At 36.3% G+C, this 20,796-nt stretch overlaps 1 protein-coding gene and 1 long non-coding RNA gene across 4 annotated transcripts; one reads left to right on the forward strand and one right to left on the reverse strand.

The window, feature by feature from the left end:
- Positions 1 to 578: 578 nt before the first annotated feature.
- Positions 579 to 19,200, reverse strand: zgc:109965. Of its 3 annotated transcripts, none has more exons than XR_015519675.1 (16): positions 19,045 to 19,200; positions 18,096 to 18,282; positions 16,117 to 16,307; positions 15,446 to 15,590; positions 12,519 to 12,616; positions 12,329 to 12,406; positions 9,748 to 9,851; positions 8,640 to 9,600; positions 6,140 to 8,150; positions 5,883 to 6,061; positions 4,102 to 4,189; positions 3,938 to 3,976; positions 3,065 to 3,237; positions 2,703 to 2,756; positions 963 to 1,041; positions 579 to 823 (listed from the first exon to the last, which is right to left on the reverse strand). XR_015519675.1 is itself a non-coding variant. In XM_087300236.1 (16 exons), the coding sequence occupies exons 1-16, from the start codon at positions 19,168 to 19,170 to the stop codon at positions 767 to 769; spliced, it is 1,728 nt and encodes a 575-aa protein (XP_087156362.1). In that variant the 5' UTR covers positions 19,171 to 19,200; the 3' UTR covers positions 579 to 766.
- On the forward strand, positions 7,544 to 10,129 carry LOC147831865 (uncharacterized). The gene is made up of 3 exons (XR_015520112.1): positions 7,544 to 8,805; positions 9,056 to 9,334; positions 9,381 to 10,129. It is a non-coding gene; the product is annotated as an uncharacterized LOC147831865 (long non-coding RNA).
- Positions 19,201 to 20,796: the final 1,596 nt, after the last annotated feature.

Below are 20,796 nucleotides of genomic sequence, written 5' to 3' on the forward strand. Positions count from 1 at the left end.
GAAATGTCACTGTAGCATGAACAGTCAAAATGCATGAAAAAGTTTTCCATTTTTAGCTGAAAGCTACTGTATATTGTGCAATCGCCTCTGAAACCAAAACAGAACCTAATCCTGACAGCACGAGCTTTAACAATGCATCATTTCCCATTTCACACATATTTGGCACTGCAAGTGTGAAACATTTCACTTGATTTACAAGCGCCATTTCATTTGACTAACAGTCTGAAAAGCGCTTTTATATATTTAAGCTCCTGCTTTTTAACAAAACACAGCTTGATGAATCTTTGAAACTTTATCTACTAGTTTCATAAGTCCTGTTTGGTTACATAGGTGCTCAGTAACCATAACTCCACTACATATAGGTGACCCAGTGTCACGGGCCGCAAATCCAATCACTCTTACTTGGCATCAGGTTCCTTCATAAGTGACTCATGACTTATCCATGAGTTTCCTTCAACCCCTGACATATCAGATTTGCATGGGTAATCATCTAATTTAGCCTCTTTCCGTCCAATGACCAAAATGTAAACATTAAGTTCCAAAAGGATATTTGATTCCAGAATGATCAAAGAAGCCGATTCTAAAAGAGAGAGACTATCTTTAATTTAAAAAAAGAAATCAAACAGAAGATTCTGCAAGGGAATTACAAAACACAAGGTAGCCTCTTTAAATTCAACACATGAATTCAGTCCTCACAGGCATCACATTGGCCATGCTGTAGACTTCTCTGTGCACTGGTTCTTTGATGTGTCTGCTTCATTCCGGTTTATTGGTGCTTGGCTTTCATGGATGCTTTCAGTTTCGTGTAGACGTTCCCAAAGTTCTGCAACCAACAAGCAACGATTAACAAATAAACCAAAAAACTGTATAAACTTCATATTATTGACAGACTTCCAGTGTTTGCAGGTTTATCAGTATCCCGAAAAAAGAGATCTGTTAAGTGTAGATTACCCACAGCTCACCTGGATTCCATAATAAACTATTCCAAGGTATCCAGCAATACAACCACCCAAAAATAGGTCAAAGGCAGCAGGCTTCACCCTGAAAAAAAAAAAGTGTATGGAAATTCAGTAAAAATATTAGATAGGTAATAGCTTTTAAAATTCTGGTAGTCATCGTTTGTGATTAAAAGGTTACAACTTTAAAAATAAATAAAAATGACCAAATGTCAGTAGTTAAATATACTTTTTAAACAAAATGTTTAGATGTAGACATCAGTCTGTTAGTTTTAAGGATATCTATAAGCTGGTATGCTCCAAAACAGTAACAAAAATCTGCATTTAGAAGAAATAAAACCGATATAAACATGCAAAGCCAGTTTGTCACTTCCACCTTTAAATGGATCTTTTGTTTACATTACCTCGTATTTCAGTTTCTCATCATATCTTGACCAATCAAATGCTCTCTAGTATCTGACATGCCCCACCCCCTTCAAGACATCTCTCATTTGTATTTCTTATGATGCGCTTGAGCTCAACCACTCTTACTGAGAGAGCTGTGATGAAAGCTAAACGCCATTGGCTGTTTTTTTTAAAGGGGAGGAGCTACTCTATGTCTCATTTTCAGTTGAGATTACAACAAACATCGAATATAAATTGCACATTTCACAACACTTCGAGGGACATTTAATTTGTAAATTTAACATGTTACTTGAAAGAATACTTAATGCTGTTTGAAAGAGAGTTGGGTACTTTACATCTGTAGTTCGGTTTATTTTAGTTGAAAAGAACCAAAATGCAGATTTTGGTTCTTTTCAAAAAATTCACATCACTCATTGGCAAGATGTTATTGAATGTATTTTTTAAACTGCTTTTCGACTGGTCAGAATTAACGTGCGGGAAAATGCTAATTAAAGTCCCGCAAATAAACAAACCTTCAGACACAAAATGTTGCTTTTTACTATAGAGAGGCAAATGTGCTGGCTGATTGCATCCCTGGTCATAGAATACCATATAGTTTGTATACATCACTTTAGACAAACTATATATATTGTAGTTTAAGATTGTTGGTAAAGCACTGTAAACAAATATTTTTCCTCCACATTCCATAATGCACGGCGCATCAGACTAAGGAAGCTGGATTAGTCCAAAAAGACACAGTACTTGTTTGCGGTTGGGTCTGTTTTGGTTCGGATCATGTTCTCGCCACAATCAAACCACTCCAGGGTTCATTTGTAAGCATACAGAGACCACCTCTTTAAGGAGGTCTCGTATGCTTTTTTTGGTCCATTTTTGGTGTGCACTTGAGTGCGATTTCTACATTCACACCTGCCCAAACAAACCGCACCAAGAGGGAAAACGAACTCTAGTGCGATTCAACCAAACTAATTAAAGCTGCAGTCACACTAGAATTTGAACTTGCAAAATTCTGTAGTATGGCGCTGTGAAAAGGAGCGGGATTAAACAAAATGATTAGACATTTAAAAAAGCGAGCGATTGGTCCATATTTCTGCCCAGAGAGGTCATGTTTTGATCTTCAATTAGTCTCACGCAATCATGTAATGCAATTTCGCTGGTCAGAGTTCACCAAGCTTGAACTTTGCAATGCAGCGAACTGCGAAACGAGTCGTACGAGCTTACATTTCCAGTCTGATGTATTCAAGTGCATAAAATGGAAGTCTATATAGAGAAAAGTCCAGTGGGAACACAGCTTTAGGCAGGTGTGAAAGCACCCTAAAACAATCAATCAGAAGGCTTACTCACCTGTACATCATCATTGGTTGCTTCATTTGATCGAAGAAAGTGATTTCAGGGTCTCTATAAAAACCAGACAAAACAAGTTTAACATGTCTGTTTCTGTTTTTGTGTGGTGTTTTGAAAGTGTCAGTAAACATTGTTTGAACTTTTGCCACAGGCAAGTTTTTAAAAAATGAGTTCTGTCAGTGAATGTATGCGTGTCTGCAACTCTGTAAACCTGCTACAGAAGTCTTCTGAATCCTAGCTTCAGGCCATTGATGAGGTGAAATGCTGTGTGTGTGTGTGTGTGTGTGTGTGTGTGTGTGTGTGTGTGTGTGTGTGTGTGTGTGTGTGTGTGTGTGTGTGTGTGTGTGTGTGTGTGTGTGTACCTTCGGTCCTGGTGAAACGTGTGTTTGTGGACCTGCTTTAGATAATGTTTGAACTCCTGCTCCAGGCTGTTGATCAAGAGTGTGTGTTCTGGTTCTCTGTCTAGAAGTTGAACAGCTCGGGGAACTGACGTCAACATGGTCATCAGTGCAGACAAACGGCTGTCTTGAATATCCTACATAACACACAAGTTTGCACAGTTAACTATATTTCAAGTTTACTTTGTTGTTGTTGCTTTCAAGAAAATAATACTTCAGCAATGATGTATTAAATCATAAAAAGTTTACAGTAAATTTATTCTAAAGTTACAGAAGACATCATAAAGGTACAAAAATAATGTGTGTTCAAGGTTGATTGAAATAAGAAAATATTTTTCTTTAGTATTATGTCAGTACATGAAAGGATGGCACTGAAGTTTGACTCATAATGCTTAAAATTCAGATATCCCAATAAAGAATATATTACAACTTTTATGATAATTAAACAGAAACACAGCTTAAACTGTAATATATCACAATATATAAACATAATGTTTTGTTAATTTTACAGTGTGGGTGCAATAATATGCATTAATTTATGCCAACTCATCTACTGCTAATCATCATTTAAAGTATGACTCCTGAAGAACAAACCATTCATTCATTATTACAGCAACAGCAACTGATAACAAGTCTGATTAATTTATTAAGTAAAATATCAATTACTATTATTTAATAGTCATTTTTACTGTATCATCTTTTACTCTGTTTTTACTGTGTTTATGATCAAATAAATGCAGCTTTGTTGAGCATGCCAACTCAACCACTTCCTTTTTGCAAGGTTTCAACCTGATGTAGGCTAATAAATGAACAAAATGGGCAAGAAAAACAAATTACCAAACTGCCCTTGAAAACCTGCATGTCCTTAGCAGAGCCCTAGAGCAAAAAAAAGATATTAAGTGTACATTAATAATGAAAAGTGGAAACAAACTCAGAGTTGTTTGGGAGCGTTTCAAGGTTGGCGTGAACATTTTAATGTGACGACACACTCTTTTCCTCACCTTGTCTGAAAGATTGTACATGAATCTTGCCAAGGACTCAGCAACAATAACTGTGTTCCGCTTGAGTTTCCTCATGTCCACTTGTGCACTGAATATACAAGAAAAACAGTCCATCAGTCTAAAATGGTTCCTGAAATGACTGGTATGACAGACATTGGATAGGAAACTTGAAGAATGAAAGTCCTGAAAAAGATATTATTGAATGGCACCAGGGGCGAGGCAGTGGCACAGTAGGTAGTGCTGTCGCCTCACAGCAAGAAGGTCACTGGTTCAAACCTCGGCTCAGTTGGCGTTTCTGTGTGGAGTTTGCATGTTTTTCCTGCCTTCGCGTGGGTTTCCACTGGGTGCTCAGGTTTCCCCCACAGTCCAAAGACATGCGGTACAGGTGAATTGGGCAGGCTAAATTGTCCGTAGTGTATGAGTGTGTGTGTGTGGATGTTTCCCAGAGATGGGTTGCGGCTGGAAGGGCATCCGCTGTGTAAAAACTTGCTGGATAAGTTGGCGGTTCATTCCGCTGTGGCGACCCCGGATTAATAAAGGGACTAAGCCGACAAGAAAATGAATGAATGAATGAATGGCACCAGGTATCCAAATAGATGCCAATGATATATTTGCAAAAACAACCTAAATTATTTGTTCAGCCGCGGAGGTGGGGGGTTCATAAAGTGAAAAGCGGGGAGGGGTTCTGGAAAGTAAAAAAAAAATCCTCTACACCATTTTGAATTTGGACTGCAATACCTAGTTCAACCACAGGGTGTCAAACATACATACTGCACCTTTAAATGCAGGTATAAAACCTTCACCTTCACTTTTTGCTTAACTATGATCACAAGATTACAACATCATCATTACATGAACATTGATCACAGGTACAGGCCTTTTTACCAAAAATAATGGAATACAGCATCAAACAATTCACATTTTAATTCTATTCAGTTCCTTATAGCAGTGTTTCCCAACCCTGTTCCTGTAGGCACACCCACAATACATATTTTGGATGTCTCCCTTATCTGATCCATTCGTTTCAGGTTTTTGAGTCTCTTCTAATGTTCTGTTGAGTTGATTTAAGTATGTTTGATTAGGAAGAGGTTAAAAATGTGTACCGTTGTTGTGTCTTCAGAAACAAGGTTGGGAAATACTGCCTTAGAAGGTAGTGTTTATGTTCATTTTAAAAGATATTTAATATTACAGAAAGTGTTTGATTATTATCTGAAAGTGCTTTTGATTCAATGAAAACAACAAGTTCATAAGATTTATTCATTTAGAAATGCTCCATGGATTAAGTTAAATTAAAAGAACTTATATTTCACTTGGTTTAGATTCACTTCGATTAGGACTGGTTGTTCAGTATGCTTATTCTCATTCTCAAAGTCATTATCTGGGAATCGGACTACATAAACAATGCTTTATGGTTAAAAGAAGTGAGGAATGATAGTCATTTGTGTAGGAATCAGACTGTAATGGCAGAGCTGATTTTTTTTTGTTTCACTAAAAAGGAAAAAGGAGTCAACCAAACATACTGCAACTTTAAATACTGGTATAAAACCTGATGCCTAAAACATTTTGAGCTTATCAACATTTTACCAGGCTAACCACTTGATTGGATTATTAAGAACAGGTGAAAATGCGGCCCTAATGGTGGGTGAAAAGTTCACTTTGTGTTTGTGTGTGTGTGTGTGTGTGTGTGTGTGAGAGAGAGAGAGAGAGAGAGAGAGAGAGAGAGAGAGAGAGATAGAGTGAGGACTTCAGAAAGCTTTGGTTTCTTCAGCTTTTTTTCTCACATGGTGTCAAGGATAGATCCTCTAAGCTCTGATTTAGGGTTCTCGATGTGTGACAGAGTGAATCCTGGGATACGTTTCATGCCATAACGCTCATGCTCCCAAGCCACATTGGTCTCCTGCAAGTTGATCTTCTTATGAACCGTTCCAAATCTTACCCAGGGGAACCTGGCAGAGATTATCTGAAAACAAGGAAAAGAGGGTCAATTTACAACGGCCATTAAACATCGACTCTGACTTCATGCATAATTCAACCATACCTGCTCCAGTTGCTGAATAAAGCTGTACTGAGGCGTGCCAGGCTTAGGTGGCCGCGAAACATGCAGGAAAATCTCATCCCCCGTGCCAAGAGAGTCAAGACAGATAACAAACTCCACATTGTCATGCAAAAGACTGGATTCTGGAAGAGTTGTATCAAAACAGAATGTAAAACCTAATTATTTATTAAAAAATTATTTTGATGTTAAAGTGAACCGTACATTGCTAAGACTTCAGTATGTTCATGTACTTCCAATCGAAATGGAATTTAGAGTAAGGGGCAGGGCTTTCTTTTTGTGCATCACTCCCTCATACCAAACTAACAGTAAGAGGGGTGTGGTTTAGAATATTGTGGCTGTCAAGCTGACATCAACAGAGAAGAACCACCACTCCAAACATGCAAGCAAATGGTCAGACTTTGATTGGAGATCACCAAAACAAGCTTTGTTTTCTAAAAGATTAACTTACATGACGACCCGATCACCAGCAAGGTAGGCTTTGAAGATCATTAAAATAAATGCATTATCCCCCGGACTACAAAATTCTGCCACAATATGAACTACAACTTCCAGAAATCTTGCACTCACCACTCCTGCCACAGGTGACAATCATTTAGGGCCTACTCACACTATGCCATCCGTACCGTGCCCAGGCCCGTTTCCCGAATCGTCTGAGAAGTGTGAGTGTGCTGAATCGGGCTCAAGCGCGGTTCCCTTGGCCGGCCCTGGCCCGGTTGGAAGAGGTGGGCCTGAGCGCGGTTCACTTGGGCTTTGGCGCGGTACTTTCAGCCCGAAACTGAAAGCGAGACGTGACTTTTAAGGGATTGTTTCATATGGATTTATTAATCAATCGTACTGTTCAGTGAACGCAAACTGCCGTAGTTTATTAAAGACGCAAACCCCTCACTGCACGACAGCTGCGCGCCTTCAGCAAACCTCCTCATTCCTGCAGCACGAGGGCTTTATGATTGTTTATAAGCGCCAAAAGTGGCGGATCTGTTTGGCGAAATATCTGTCTGCGTGTCACCGCATCCCTAAGGACTGTTTGGCGAAATATTTGACTGCATGTCATTGCATATCAAACGACTGAAACGATATAACTAGAGAAATCTCCACTGTGCTGAGTGAGAGCGCTTCTCACTGAACAGCTCAGCAGCGATGACGTAAGCGTGCAGAGGCTCGATTGTGGTGTGAGTGCGGGCCGTCGGGGAAGGCGGGAGGGGGACAAGTGTGCTTTGGCCCGGTTCGAGGCAACTGTACCTAGTGTGAGTATGGCCTTTGACACTGACACACACACACACACACCTGAAGCTCAAGATTGACTCATTACTTTGACTATTTATACACCTCACATTCTCACGCTTCAAAACCCCACTCTACAGTGACACTTAGTGGTAATTTTTTTATGTATTGCACTCGAAAAGCTTCAGCAAAGAATAGTTGAACAAATTGAGATATTAAAACCCACTTTGTAGAATTGAACCTTCGAGTGATTTAGTGGAGCAGTAAGGGTTCCTGACTACCATGCATGGATAGTGGGTTCGAGTTCAGGCTGATATAGCTATTTTGAAATGCGTTGATATCAGTTTGAAATGCTTTGTTCTTGTATCGTTTTGTTTCAACAATGGTCTGACATCCGAATAAACACTTTGTTGATAAATGTGTCTTGTTTTGATCATAAAACAGGGTTGTTGCTAGATCAGACACGGTTGTGGCCTGAAGTTAACAAGAATTATTTATATTATTAATTAAATTTCCCAGTGTATTTTATTAACGTCTACCCATAACCTAAACCCAACGATCACAGTACTGTAAAAATATTAATTATTGTTTTACAGTGTTACAAAAATTATGGTAAAATGATGGATATCAGCAGCTGTATCCTATCTAGACTACACCATAAAACAACATGATTAAAATACATAATATCATGATTTTGGAGTATTTGTACAAGTCGGGATTCAAACTCAAAAGTCATTTGAAGCATAGTAGCAACGTTCGCACACACGGTCCACTAGGCCATTGGTTCCCAAAGTGGGGGTCGGGACCCCCCTAGGGGTCGCGCTATAATGAAGAGGGGTCGCCTGGTGATTTCCAAAAATCAATTTATTTTCAATTAACCACTAGAATTACCATTTTTTACTGAAGAGAAAAAAATTGTTGTTTATAGTTGCATGCAATATGGCTACTATAGTAGCTTATAGTTACTAGTTCTATTGGATTGCGACCCCTGGGGTAATTACATAATATTAAAGACACAGCAATAGCGTCAGATGCAGCAGATTGATTTTATGGCACCAGGTTAAACTTTCTGGCCTATTTACAGCACTGACATACATTAAAAAAAATTAAACGAAGAATAGACTTGGGTCTATTGGAGTGTGTGCGCCATTGCATGCAAGGTTTCTGTATTTATAACCACCTCACAGGATATTGGGGGTCACAAGTCACTGGCATTGTCATTTTTGGGGTCGCAGGCTCAAAAGATTGGGAACCCCTGCACTAGGCCATAGGAGACACATGCTTATTACTGACCCTGTCAGTCAAATGCAGATTCTCCAGGTTTTGAAACACTTCTGAAATGCTTTGAATCGCTTTAGTCACATGACCAGGTGTTTCGAAACACTTTAGTCACGTGACCTGGGTGTTTCGAATCATGCTTAGGTGCAGTGTTTCGAAACCCTTGCGCTTTGGGATCTCAAAACTGTGTCGAAACGTCAGTTTCAGGTCAGCCATCCCTATTTATTTCCAGTAGCATTACAAAGCATATCATTGCCTTGCCCAGACCCGGCGCTACAGGGGGGCAAAAGGGGGCATTGCCCTCTCAGAGATAATTTATGCCCCTCAGTTATAATAAAGGATTAGATCTTTAAGGAAAGTTTTTCTGTCATTAAACACTCCCGTCATTCCAACCTTCAGAACACAAATTTAGATATTGTATATTATGAAAATAAAAATCCTCTTACTCATGCACTATATAGGCCTATTTCCTTTACAGCACTGTAAACTTTGCAAGCCGATCATCTTTATAGGCATTTATAGGCATGTGTCCTTTAAAATGCCCCCTCAGTTATGACATCCTGGCGCCGGGCCTGGTCTTGCCTTGCCCGGTTTTCTGACCCTCGCCCTGTTAACTATTTCATGTTGTATAGAACTGATCTCTTTGCCTGTGACCCGGACTATTCTTTTAGATTACCAGCATGCTTCTGTTTGTTCCTGTTTGACCATTGCCTGCCTGACCAAGCTGAAATTAGACTGCGTTTGGACCTTCACCTCTATTGTCACCCGACTCCTTATACTACGCACGGATTGCACTAGCAGAATAAGCACTGTAAATTCTGATTTCAAGGTATACTTTGGCAATAGTTTACATACCTGCATGGTCCATGTTTTCCTCCAACCAATGCTTAGTCCCAAGAAAGTTATATTTCCCACCACCAGTCAAGGAGAATAAAAGATGGTATCTAAAAGATGCGATGCAAAACACAGTAATAGAAAAAGGATGAACAAGAATCAGTTGATCTATATATCATCAAGCTATTGTGATCATGATGGCAATTAACTAAATAATTTTCCTAACAAAAACTTTAGGTAAATATATAAATACTGACGGAGCCTGGCTTCGTGGATTACTGTTGAGACGATGAAAGAGTCGAACCAACTCGAGAAGAATAGCGACACCGCTGCCATTAGAGTCTGCACCATACGCCAGCCACTAAAACACATTTACCATGTCAAAACACGGTCGGCTACAGGGAAAATAGCTGAAGAATCTCCAAACCAAGTTCATTGTTTTCATTGTACAATTTGCCAGATGGTAACTGTAAAACATGATTACCAGTGGGAACATTTTAACATGTGAACCTGTAAAACACAGGAATAATTAAAAGCTTAACTGTGATCGCAAGATTACGACAGCATCATTACATGTACATTAAGCAAAGGTACAGGTCGTTAACCAAATATGGCATTGAACATTTCACAATTTAATTCTATTCAGTTCCTTCAAGCAGTGTTTTCCAGAGGCACACCAATAGTACATATTTTGGATGTCTCTGACCTGTAGCTTTCTGGTTTTGGAGTCTCTTCCAATGTTCTGATGAGTTGATTCAGGTGTGTTTGATTAGGAAGAGGTTGAAAATGTGTACTGTCGGTGTGCCTTCGGGAACACTGTTGGGAATCACTGCCTTAGAGGTTGTGTTTATGTTCATTTTTAGAGATATTTAACATTACAGTTAACTGAAAGTGCTTTTGATTCAGTGATAAGAACAGGTTCATGAGAGTCATTAATTTAGAAATTATATATTAGATAATTAATATATTAGATCCAGAAAACAGATTTAAGATAAAGATGCAGATTTATTTCCCTGAAAAAGAATTCTAAGATATCTAATTGTGAGTATTTGATTTGATTTTGATACACTAACATGAAATGATTTTTAAGATTTATTCATACAGGAATTATACTGTTAGACCGGTATAATTTTGACTCACTACAAAAAAAAAGGCTTGTATGAGTGATTCGTTTGGGAGTCAGATGACCCTGATAACAATTTGCAGGCTTGATTCAGTAAAAAATGTTAGTGTAATAATATTTATTAGATTGAAAAACAATTATACTATACTTGTTAAACAAGATGGTTTGATTCATTAAAAAGAACAGACTTATGGAAATGGTCAGACTAGACTTAGTTTACTTAAAAGGACCCAAAAACATAAGACTCATTTATTCAGCATTCTAAGTACACTTGTAGAGCTGTATGGTTTAGAGTTTTGCTTCTGATTCATATGAGTCATTTGGCAACCAGAATAAACTGGTAACACTTTGGAGGTTTGATTCACTGATCTGATAATGTTCACCCATTTGAGAATCAGTTCAACTGATGCTGTTTTGATCCTTTACAAAGAACTTTCTTATACGAGTCATTTATTCTTTGCAGATTTGATTCACAAAAAAAAAAAAAACAGTTCATAATATCCATAGGCTTGGGAATCATTTTAACACTATTATAAATGCAAAACAAAGATTTGAATTAAATATAGAGTGTACAACACTGTTTCCTTATTCAAGAAAGAAAGAAAGAAAGAAAGAAAAAAAAGAAAGAAAGAAAGAAAGAAAAGAAAGAAAGAAAGAGAAAGTAAAGAGGTTGATTGGAGGAGGCTCATTCTTTATCCTTGCGCTGCAGATGCTCTGTTTAACTGTTTTCTCGCTAGTGAAGTGTTCAGTTTTTCTACTTACAAAGTCTGCCATGTAAATAACAAATGCTCCATGGCGCAACACAACTGACTCTTAAAGGGAATGGGAGATTGGACTCTGATTGGTTTATTCTCAAAACACACCCATAACTCATTAATGGAATAAGCACAACCCTGTTAGACCATGTGCCGCTGCGCAGAGTGTATTTTTCCATCCTTAAAGTAGCAAAAGTGGATTCGGACACGCCCTTAATGCTTTAGCGCCCTGCACTTTAGACTTTGCGCCTATATCATTAAAATAAAGCCCTATAATGGCAGAGCTGTATGTTTTTGATTCACTACAAAGGAACAAGAAGTCATTCTTAGGTCATAAAACTGGTTCAGCTGAATACATTTGGTTCACTGAAAAGAACTGAATCATTAGAACCATTTGTTTGTAAATCCACACTGATAACTTTTTTTTTTTTTAAGTTTTGATTGCTCAAAATGAATCCCCAACACTAAATTAAATACATATTTTAACTGGTTGTTTATTTAGGAATCAGACTATAATGGCAGAGCTTTATGTTTTTGATTTACCACAAAAAAAAGGGAGTCATTTTAGGTCATAAAACTGGTTCAGCTGAATGCATTTGATTCACTGAAAAGAACTGAATCATAAGAATCATTTGTTTGTAAATCTACACTAATAAAACCTTTTTATTTTAAGTTTTGATAGTGTAAAGTGAATCCCCAACACTAAATTCAGTACATATTTTAATTGGTGTAACTTTGAGAGGCCGGTTATATAAATATATTAATTTCAGACCAAAGTGTTTGAAAAGGGCAGTTCACACAGCAAGTGAACCAACTGACAACATGCATTAATCATTCTGAATCGGGTTTGAAGGGAGTGTGATTTATTATTATGTGACCAAAAAAAATGATTAAGCATTTATGAAAAAGGTCCCTTCAGTCGAGTTGATCTGTTTGTGTGTGAGTGTGTGTATCACTTACAGGAGCAAGACCGAACGTGTCAAAATGGGCTGTAATTACAATAGTGGGTGGGTCTTCTCCAGCTCCAGGAAGTACTCCCTTAAAGTGAAGCAATAAAAGGACTTGACGGACAGGTACAATTATAACTGAACACTATAATGTTGCAGGGAACAGGGTAGAGTTTCTGTGTGTGGCCTGCTGTCATTCTCACCTCTAAAGTAATGATGCTGGTGTCAGTAATGGGCTTGATGGGGGAATTATTGCTCACTAATATTTGGAAGGCAGTGGATGTGATCATACTACGGAGAACTGAAAAACAAAAAAAATAACGTTTGAATTTGTGAGTTTAAAAAATCAGAGTAATACAAATATTTACTTTGCTTTATAAAATGCTTCAATGGTATTTGTTTAATATTTATGCATTTGTGAATTACGTAGTTTATTTATTTGTTTGTTTATTTATTTATTTATTTATTTATTTATTTATTTATTTATTTGCTTGTTTAATTAATTACATAGTTAAGTATTTCTGTATTTATTTATTTACTTGCTTGCTTACTTGATTACATGATTATTTATTTATTTATTCATTCATTCATTCATTCATTCATTTATTTATTTATTTATTTATTTATTTATTTATTGATATATGTATTTGCTTGCTTGTTTACTTAATTACAGATTTATGTGTTTCTGTATTTATTTATTTACTTGTTAACTTGCTTACATGTTTATTTATTTATTTATTTGCTTGCTTGTTTACTTAATTACAAATATGTGTGTTTATTTACTTGCTTGCTTACCTATTTATTTATTTAATTATTTATTTATTTATTTTTACTTACTTGCTTGCATATTTCTTTCTGTTTTTTATTTGTTTATTTACTTATTTATTTATTTATTTTATTGCTTGCATGTTCATTCATTCATTTTCTTGTCAGCTTAGTCCCTTTATTTATCTGGGGTCACCACAGCGGAATGAACCGCCAACTAATCCAGCACGTTTTTACGCAGCAGATGGCCTCCCAGCAACAACCTATCTCTGGGAAACATCCACACACTCATTCATACACACACTCATACACTACGGACAATTTAGCCTACCCAATTCACCTGTACCGCATGTCTTTGGACTGTGGGGGAAACCGGAGCACCCGGAGGAAACCCACGCGAACGCAGGGAGAACATGCAAACTTATATACAGAAACACCAACTGAGCCAAGCCAAGCCGAGGTTCGAACCAGCGACCTTCTTGCTGGGAGGCGACAGCACTACCTACTGCGCCACTGTGTCACCTACTTACTTGCTTGTTTACTTGCTTGTTTGTGTACTTAATTACAAATTTATGTATTTACTTGCTTATTTGCTTGTTAATTTGCTTATTGTTTATTTATTTAGTTAATTAATTAAAAATATTTATTTATTTATTTATTTATTTATTTATTTATTTATTTATTTATTTATTTATTTATTTATTTATTTGAGACCCCTTTGAAAACTTGAAATTGCATCTCAAGGGGTTATCCTTGATTGGCCAAATCAGCCATGTCACCCTGCAGCCCAAGACCGGTTACTCACTGAAGCTAAGCAGGGCTGAGCCTGGTCAGTACCTGGATGGGAGACCACTAGGGAACACTAGGTTGCTGTTGGAAGTGGTGTTAGTGAGGCCAGCAGGGGGCGCTCAACCTGTGGTTTGTGTGAGTCCTAATGCCCCAGTAAAAGTGAAGGGGACACTATACTGTCACTGGGCGCCGTCTTTCGGATGAGACGTTAAACCGAGGTCCTGACTCTCTGTGGTCATTAAAAATCCCATGGCACTTCTCGTGAAAGAGCAGGGGTGTAACCCCGGTGTCCTGGCCAAAGTCCCTCTATCGGCCCTTAAGATCATGGCCTCCCAATCATCCCCTTCCACCGAATTGGCTCTATCACTGTCTCTCCACTCCACCAATAGCTGGTGTGTAGTGAGCGCACTGGCGCCGTTGTCCTGTGGCTGCCGTCGCATCATCCAAGTGGATGCTGCACACTGGTGGTGGTGTGGAGAGACCCCCCCTCATGATTGTGAAGCGCTTTGGGTGTATGGCCATACACAATAAATGCGCTATATAAATACACATTACACATTACATTTTTTACATTACATCCTCCTTTCAATAAAAATGTGTAATTAATTAGTTTATTTTTATTTATTTATTAAAGTTGCATATACTGCAGTCATACTGATTATTGTGATGTGTTTAAGAAAAAAGGACTGATGTGTTTCAGTCCTTCTACTGCAATACTTTAGTTCAGTGTGAACCTCATTATTTGCGACATTTACAAGCAATTTTAAAGATAATTCTCTTTATGATACACTAAAACACAAGTAGATTTTAATGTTCACTTGAAAATAAATGAATCGTGTAAGATTACTTTTTCTGTTATCTTGTATGTTTTATTATAAATAATCACACATTTTCAGAGTTAGCTAATTGAGAATTATTATTATTTTAAAATCGTTGAAAAAATTTATCAACAAATGTAATTGAACAGCCAAACAAATTTAGATGTCACCATAAAATTAAAGCACAAACGTTTTTTTCTACACAAATAAAAGCCTATTAAATGCAAGTAAAGTGTTTGCTTTGATGTTTTACAATGTGAAAATACAGTGTCAGATTATTGGTGAAAGAATGAAAAAATTATCAATCAAAATAACAGATATGTTTATCTAAAAATTAAACAACATACTTACTCTGACCTGTGCTTATTAAAATATAAAAAAATAATAAGTGATCTAAATTGTATTGTATTTCAAAGGATTAAAAACATCCTGCTGACATAAAAATATTGGGAACATTTAAAAAGACAGTTAATTATTATTTAAAAGTCTTTCCATGAGGCCACAATATTCTTTTTTTTAAATAGGTGTACGTATTATATAAAATATTAGTACAAATGCATAATATCCATTAATTGTTATTCAGAATAAGAAAAAAATAACATTGTCATCTTCTTTTAACCATATATTGCTCAATATATCATACATAATCAAAAAATTCACATTCAAATTGAGTGGCTGCAGCATTTACACTAAAGCATAAAAAAAAACATCAATTTATGTATTTATTTATTTTTTTGTTTGTATGTTTGAGCTCTCACCTCTCACCAGCACAGAAGCAGACTTGGATGCCACAGCCTGATTGACTTCTTCATACATACAGAGAAGCTGCTCATCCTCAGGGACAACATACACCGGCAAGATGGTCTCCTCCTGCAGGATCTGAGCTTCAGCCACCATGAAGCCCTACAGACGGTTGGAAAAAATCATTTACTGACCTTTAGCTAATCAGTTTGGGGTATTGGGGTGATATAATGTAATGTGCTCCATTCAATGATCTCAAAGTAGCCTATAGTAACCTATAAGTGCATTTACATGTACAATCTTAACCTGATTATGTTCCTTGCATAAGGGTAATTAATAACAACTTTTTATTTTTATTCAAAATTATATGTTTGCTGGATGGCTTTATTAAATGGTTTATAAAGCACAATAATGACTTTCTAGATACTTCATTCATTTTAATAGATACTAAAATAGCCATTTTGCCTCTGATGGGTTGCGGCTAGAAGGGAACATGCTGGATAAGTTGGCAGTTCATTCCGCTGTGGTGACCCCGAATTAATAAAGGGACTAAGCTGAAAAAATAAATAAATGAAAATGAAATGGCCAACTCAACAGAAATATTTGAAACCTCTTAATTATGTTCTAATGGTTTTGGCCACTGCTGTACATATCAAGAGTATTAGTGTGCAAGTGTGAAGTGAATGACCTGCACTGTCTCCTCTTGTACAGACGAGAGATTTTGAGGTAGCAGGATCAAAACTGCTGCTGCGTTCTGTTTTTTGGCCTCCAGGAATCTCTCTGTGGAAAAATCGAGTAGCTTCATGATCACACAGCGGCGGGTCAAACTCGTGTCTGCTGCCGATCTTGCCTCCGCCACCACAATAGCGCCACGACAGCCTGATGGGTGAAGCTGAAGGTGTAAATCGCAATATCACCTCTGCACATTCAGGCCTACAATAAAAAAGACTGTGCTTTAAAGAGAAAGTTCACCCAAAAATAAAACACCATTTAGCCTACTCACCCTCAAGTTCCTGTGTGTTTCTTTTTTTCTGCTGAACACAAAAGAAGATATTTTAAAGAATGTTGGTTACCAAAGTGTTGTTTGTCCCCATTGACTTCCATTGTATTTTTCCCATCTGTGAAAGTTAACAGGGACCATCAGGTTTATGATTAACAACATTCTTTAAAATATAGTCTTTTGCATCCAGCAGATAATAATAAACCGTGCAAGATTGGAACAACTTGTGTGAGTAAATGGTGAATACATTTTTAATTTAGGGGTGAACTGTCTCTTTAAGGACTGTGAACACCAAGTATGATAATTAATAAAAAGCTTCTCCTTTCTCTACTAATTCCGTCAATTCACCCATTCGCCACACAGTTCACTCTAAAAGACCTCAAAAAGGTCTAGGATAACTTGAGGATGAACCATTTTGGGTGAAATGTCCCTTTAAAAAGTATTTTTTTCATATGCATGTTTGGTCAGGGGCGGATTTTACGAAAACAAAATATAATCATGTCTTGATTTTTAATTATTTTATTAGGACAGGTCTGAATTTGCTTAGACAAAAGTCTATCACTTAACAGAAATAATGTAAAGTGTAAAATATAAAGTCATAGTGCAGGGGAAAAAGAATTAATATTGTGTATGACTCCCATGAGCTTGATGGACTTATTAATAAAGTCATCTGGAATGGCAAAGACAGCATTCTTGCAGGACTCCCAGAGTTTATTGAGATTCTTTGGATTCATCTTTAATGCCTTCTCTTTCATCTTACCCCATACAAGCTCAATAATGTTCATGTCTAGTGATTGGGCTGGCCAATCCTGGAGCACCTTGACCTTCTTTGCTTTCAGGAACTTTGATGTGGAGGCTGAAGTATGAGAAGGAGCACTATCCTGCTGAAGAGTTTGCCTTCTCCTGTTTTTTGTGATGTAATGGGCAGCACAAATGTCTTGATACCTCAGGCTGTTGATGTTGCCATCCACTCTGCAGATCTCTCTGCACTCGACCTATACTGAATGTGACTCCAAACCACGATTTTTCCTTTACCAAACTTGACAGACTTCTGTTAGAATCTTGGGTCCATGCAGGTTCCAGTAGGTCTTCTGCAGTATTTGTGATGATCGGGATGCAGTTCAACAGATGATTCATCAGAAAAACCTTCTGCCACTTTACCAAAAGACCAACTAGAAGTCATGTTATTATTTGTTGCTTTTACAACTGTGTTTGACAACAAGACTTTTGTCAGATATTGTATATACATCTTTTGTTTAATCAAATGCACCCCCCATTCCTAATCATGAAGTAGTCCAGCAGTCAAATCAAGTAAATATTTAGTTTTAAAGATGAAATAGTGTATCATTTTTACTTGTGAATTCATTTTAAGAAAACAAATCATTTAAAAGTTTCACAAGATATCCTTTATATGGTATTATTATTTTGCATTAAGATAAAATGTAGAAGAGGAGATGAGTGATGAGAGACAAACTGCAAATTAAACAAATAAATTAAATTTTAAAGGTGCATTTTGGGACTTTAAGGCCTAAAATTTTGTAGGGCCTCCAAATCACTAAATCTGCCCCTGTGCTTGGCGATAAACTGTCTGAAAGGATATGAGTGTGAGAAATGATGGCCGGATGTTGGTTTTTGAGTGGTTGTGGTTTTCTTTGTTGTTGTGTTACCATGTTTGTGTTGATGTAGGTTGTAGTGCTGCATCCTGTAGGCGTTGAACTCATATGAAGACGCAGCAGGAAGAGCAGACGCATGCAGGAGATGCACTGAGAGCAGCAGCAGCGCCGCCACTGACGAGCTTCTCACAGTCATCTTCGCAACACACATCTGAGTCCAACACACTAACCAACAACACATCTGTCAAACAAAGAAGATGGATTATCAAATACAACAATACACCTTTATTTATTATAAGTGTCCAAATCCTTTTATTTCTGGGACACTTTTTGGACAAATAATGCAATGTAGAAGTTTTATTATGAGTATTATTATGATTATTAAATTGATTTATTTAAACATGCATATGCTAGATTTACTGAAAACAAAAAAGGTCATTAAATTTACTCCGTTTTTTATGTAAGTTGTTGCACTCATGAGCAATGTTGTTGCTTTTTACAAAAATAATCAGACATATTGATTATATTACCATAATTTAACTGGTATATTTTTCATAATTTACAGAATGATTATGACTGTTTTAATATAATATAATATAATATAATATAATATAATATAATATAATATAATATAATATAATATAATATAATATAATATAATATAATATAATATATGTTATTATGTAAATTGTTAATATAAAACAACCCCTATCATTTCTAAAAATCAGAATAACCCATCATCTCCAAGCAAACAGGCAGTTTTCACCAAAAGATAATATTATGCATGGTGTAACTTCTGTAATTATGCATAATATGGACACAATTTACTGAGCAATAACAATAATTGCTGAGTATCAAATCCCACCTGAGCACTTTCCACTAGTACGCTAATTATATTGAGATTTGCTGCCATATTTACAGCTAAACTAAACATCCAGCAGATGTAATTAAATATTAGCAGAATATAAAGGTCCACCGTGGCCCTGTGGAGACTGTAACTCACCCAAACTCCACGATAGATGGTCCTCGTGTGCAAAACGCTCCGTCTTCTGCTCTGAATAGGATGTGATGTCCAAAGCATGGCCGGAACGAGGCTTAAAGAGGGCCGCAGGTAAGCCTTTCGCACCATCTGGCCCAGACGGGGATAAAGCTAGGCTAATCAGACCTCTCCTCCAATCCCACAATACACTTACAAGTTATAATGTATGTCATTAATGAAATCTAAACCCCAATACTGTAAGAAATATGGCTGAAAATAGGTAAAATGCTAGTCAACATGTTATACAAACAATGAATGAAAATCAAGCAGCTTATAGTAACTTTTTTTTGTTCAGTTTAAAATACTTTAAATATTTTCAAAATGTTATCAACTTCACAAAGATATGATATTGGATTTGTGTTCATTAGACATTCTGAACATTGACTTAAAGGTGCTGTATGTAAGTTTTTGACTCTTCTAAAGCATAAAAACACCATAATGTGTTTGCAGATATTTAAGAAACATGCCAAGTAAACATTCTTGTTTATCTGAAAACAATACTGAAGTCAGATATTCTGCTATGAATCAGATATTATTCAAAGTGTTTCCTGTCTTTGTTTTGGTTCATTTAACCTGCAATGACAGTTGAGCCAATTATATTTCTGTACCCCAGGTTGCCTTGGTGGAAAACCGCGTATTCCATTTATTCAGAAAAGCTCTCATAGCATGTGTCCGTGACCAAAATATATAAACATAAAGTTGAAGTCAGAATTATTAGATTTTTTTTTTCTTATTGAAATATTTCCCAAATGATGTTTAACATTCAATAATATATATTAATCGTTTATTTGACATTTTAGCCTTCGTTGCCAGGAAAAACATACTGATAAACTGGATCAGTGACAAACCCCCATCTTTGAAAGGGTGGCACAATATTATTAGGGAAATGATTCCCTTAGAATTTCTTACCTGTGTCATCCATATGTCTACTGAGGCTTTACATCAAGTCTGGATTCCATACTTAGACCTTATTGATGCTTCTTTAAGCTGCATTTTGAGCTATGGTATGTCATAATTAAATTTATGTGTTTTATATGTGTATGTGTGTACTTTATACGTGTATGTGTGTGTGTGTGTGTGTGTGTGTGTGTGTATATATTTTTATATATATGTGTATGTATGTGTATGTATATATATATACACACACACACAACATATATATAGTAGTTTTATTATGCATATATGTACATATTTTATTTATTAATTAATTAATTATTATTATTATTATTATTTGTATTATTATTTTAATTTTTTTTTATTTTATTATTATTATTATTATTATTAATTTTTTTATTTTTATTTTTTTATTATTTAGCGTTGCATTGTTATAAATGGGCATTGTCTGTTGGTGTGTTTCAATGTGTTTTGTAATTAATGGTTAAAATGTTAATAAAAAGATGCAAAAAATAATAATAATAATATATTATTTTGATTAGTGATTATTAGAGAACTATTATTTTGAGGGCGACGTCACGAGCTCAGATTTGGTTGATTAATCATAGGAATTGGGGCATTCAGCACCACATACATGTGTGTATAATGATTTTTTAAGTCGTTTATCTGTTTTTCTACCCTAAACCAAAATACGAAAATCGAGACAAAATCTTGTTGTTGTTTTTTGTAAGCCGTTTTCTTAGTTTTTCTTTTTATGTTTAAAAAAAGGATATGGAATGAACGGAAAATACCGTGACTGTCAAAAACAGCCACTAACATACT

This window comes from Danio rerio, chromosome 21 (genome assembly GCF_052040795.2).
Source record: "Danio rerio strain M-AB ecotype USA chromosome 21, GRCz13ab, whole genome shotgun sequence".
NCBI classification, from domain to species: Eukaryota; Metazoa; Chordata; class Actinopteri; order Cypriniformes; family Danionidae; genus Danio; species Danio rerio.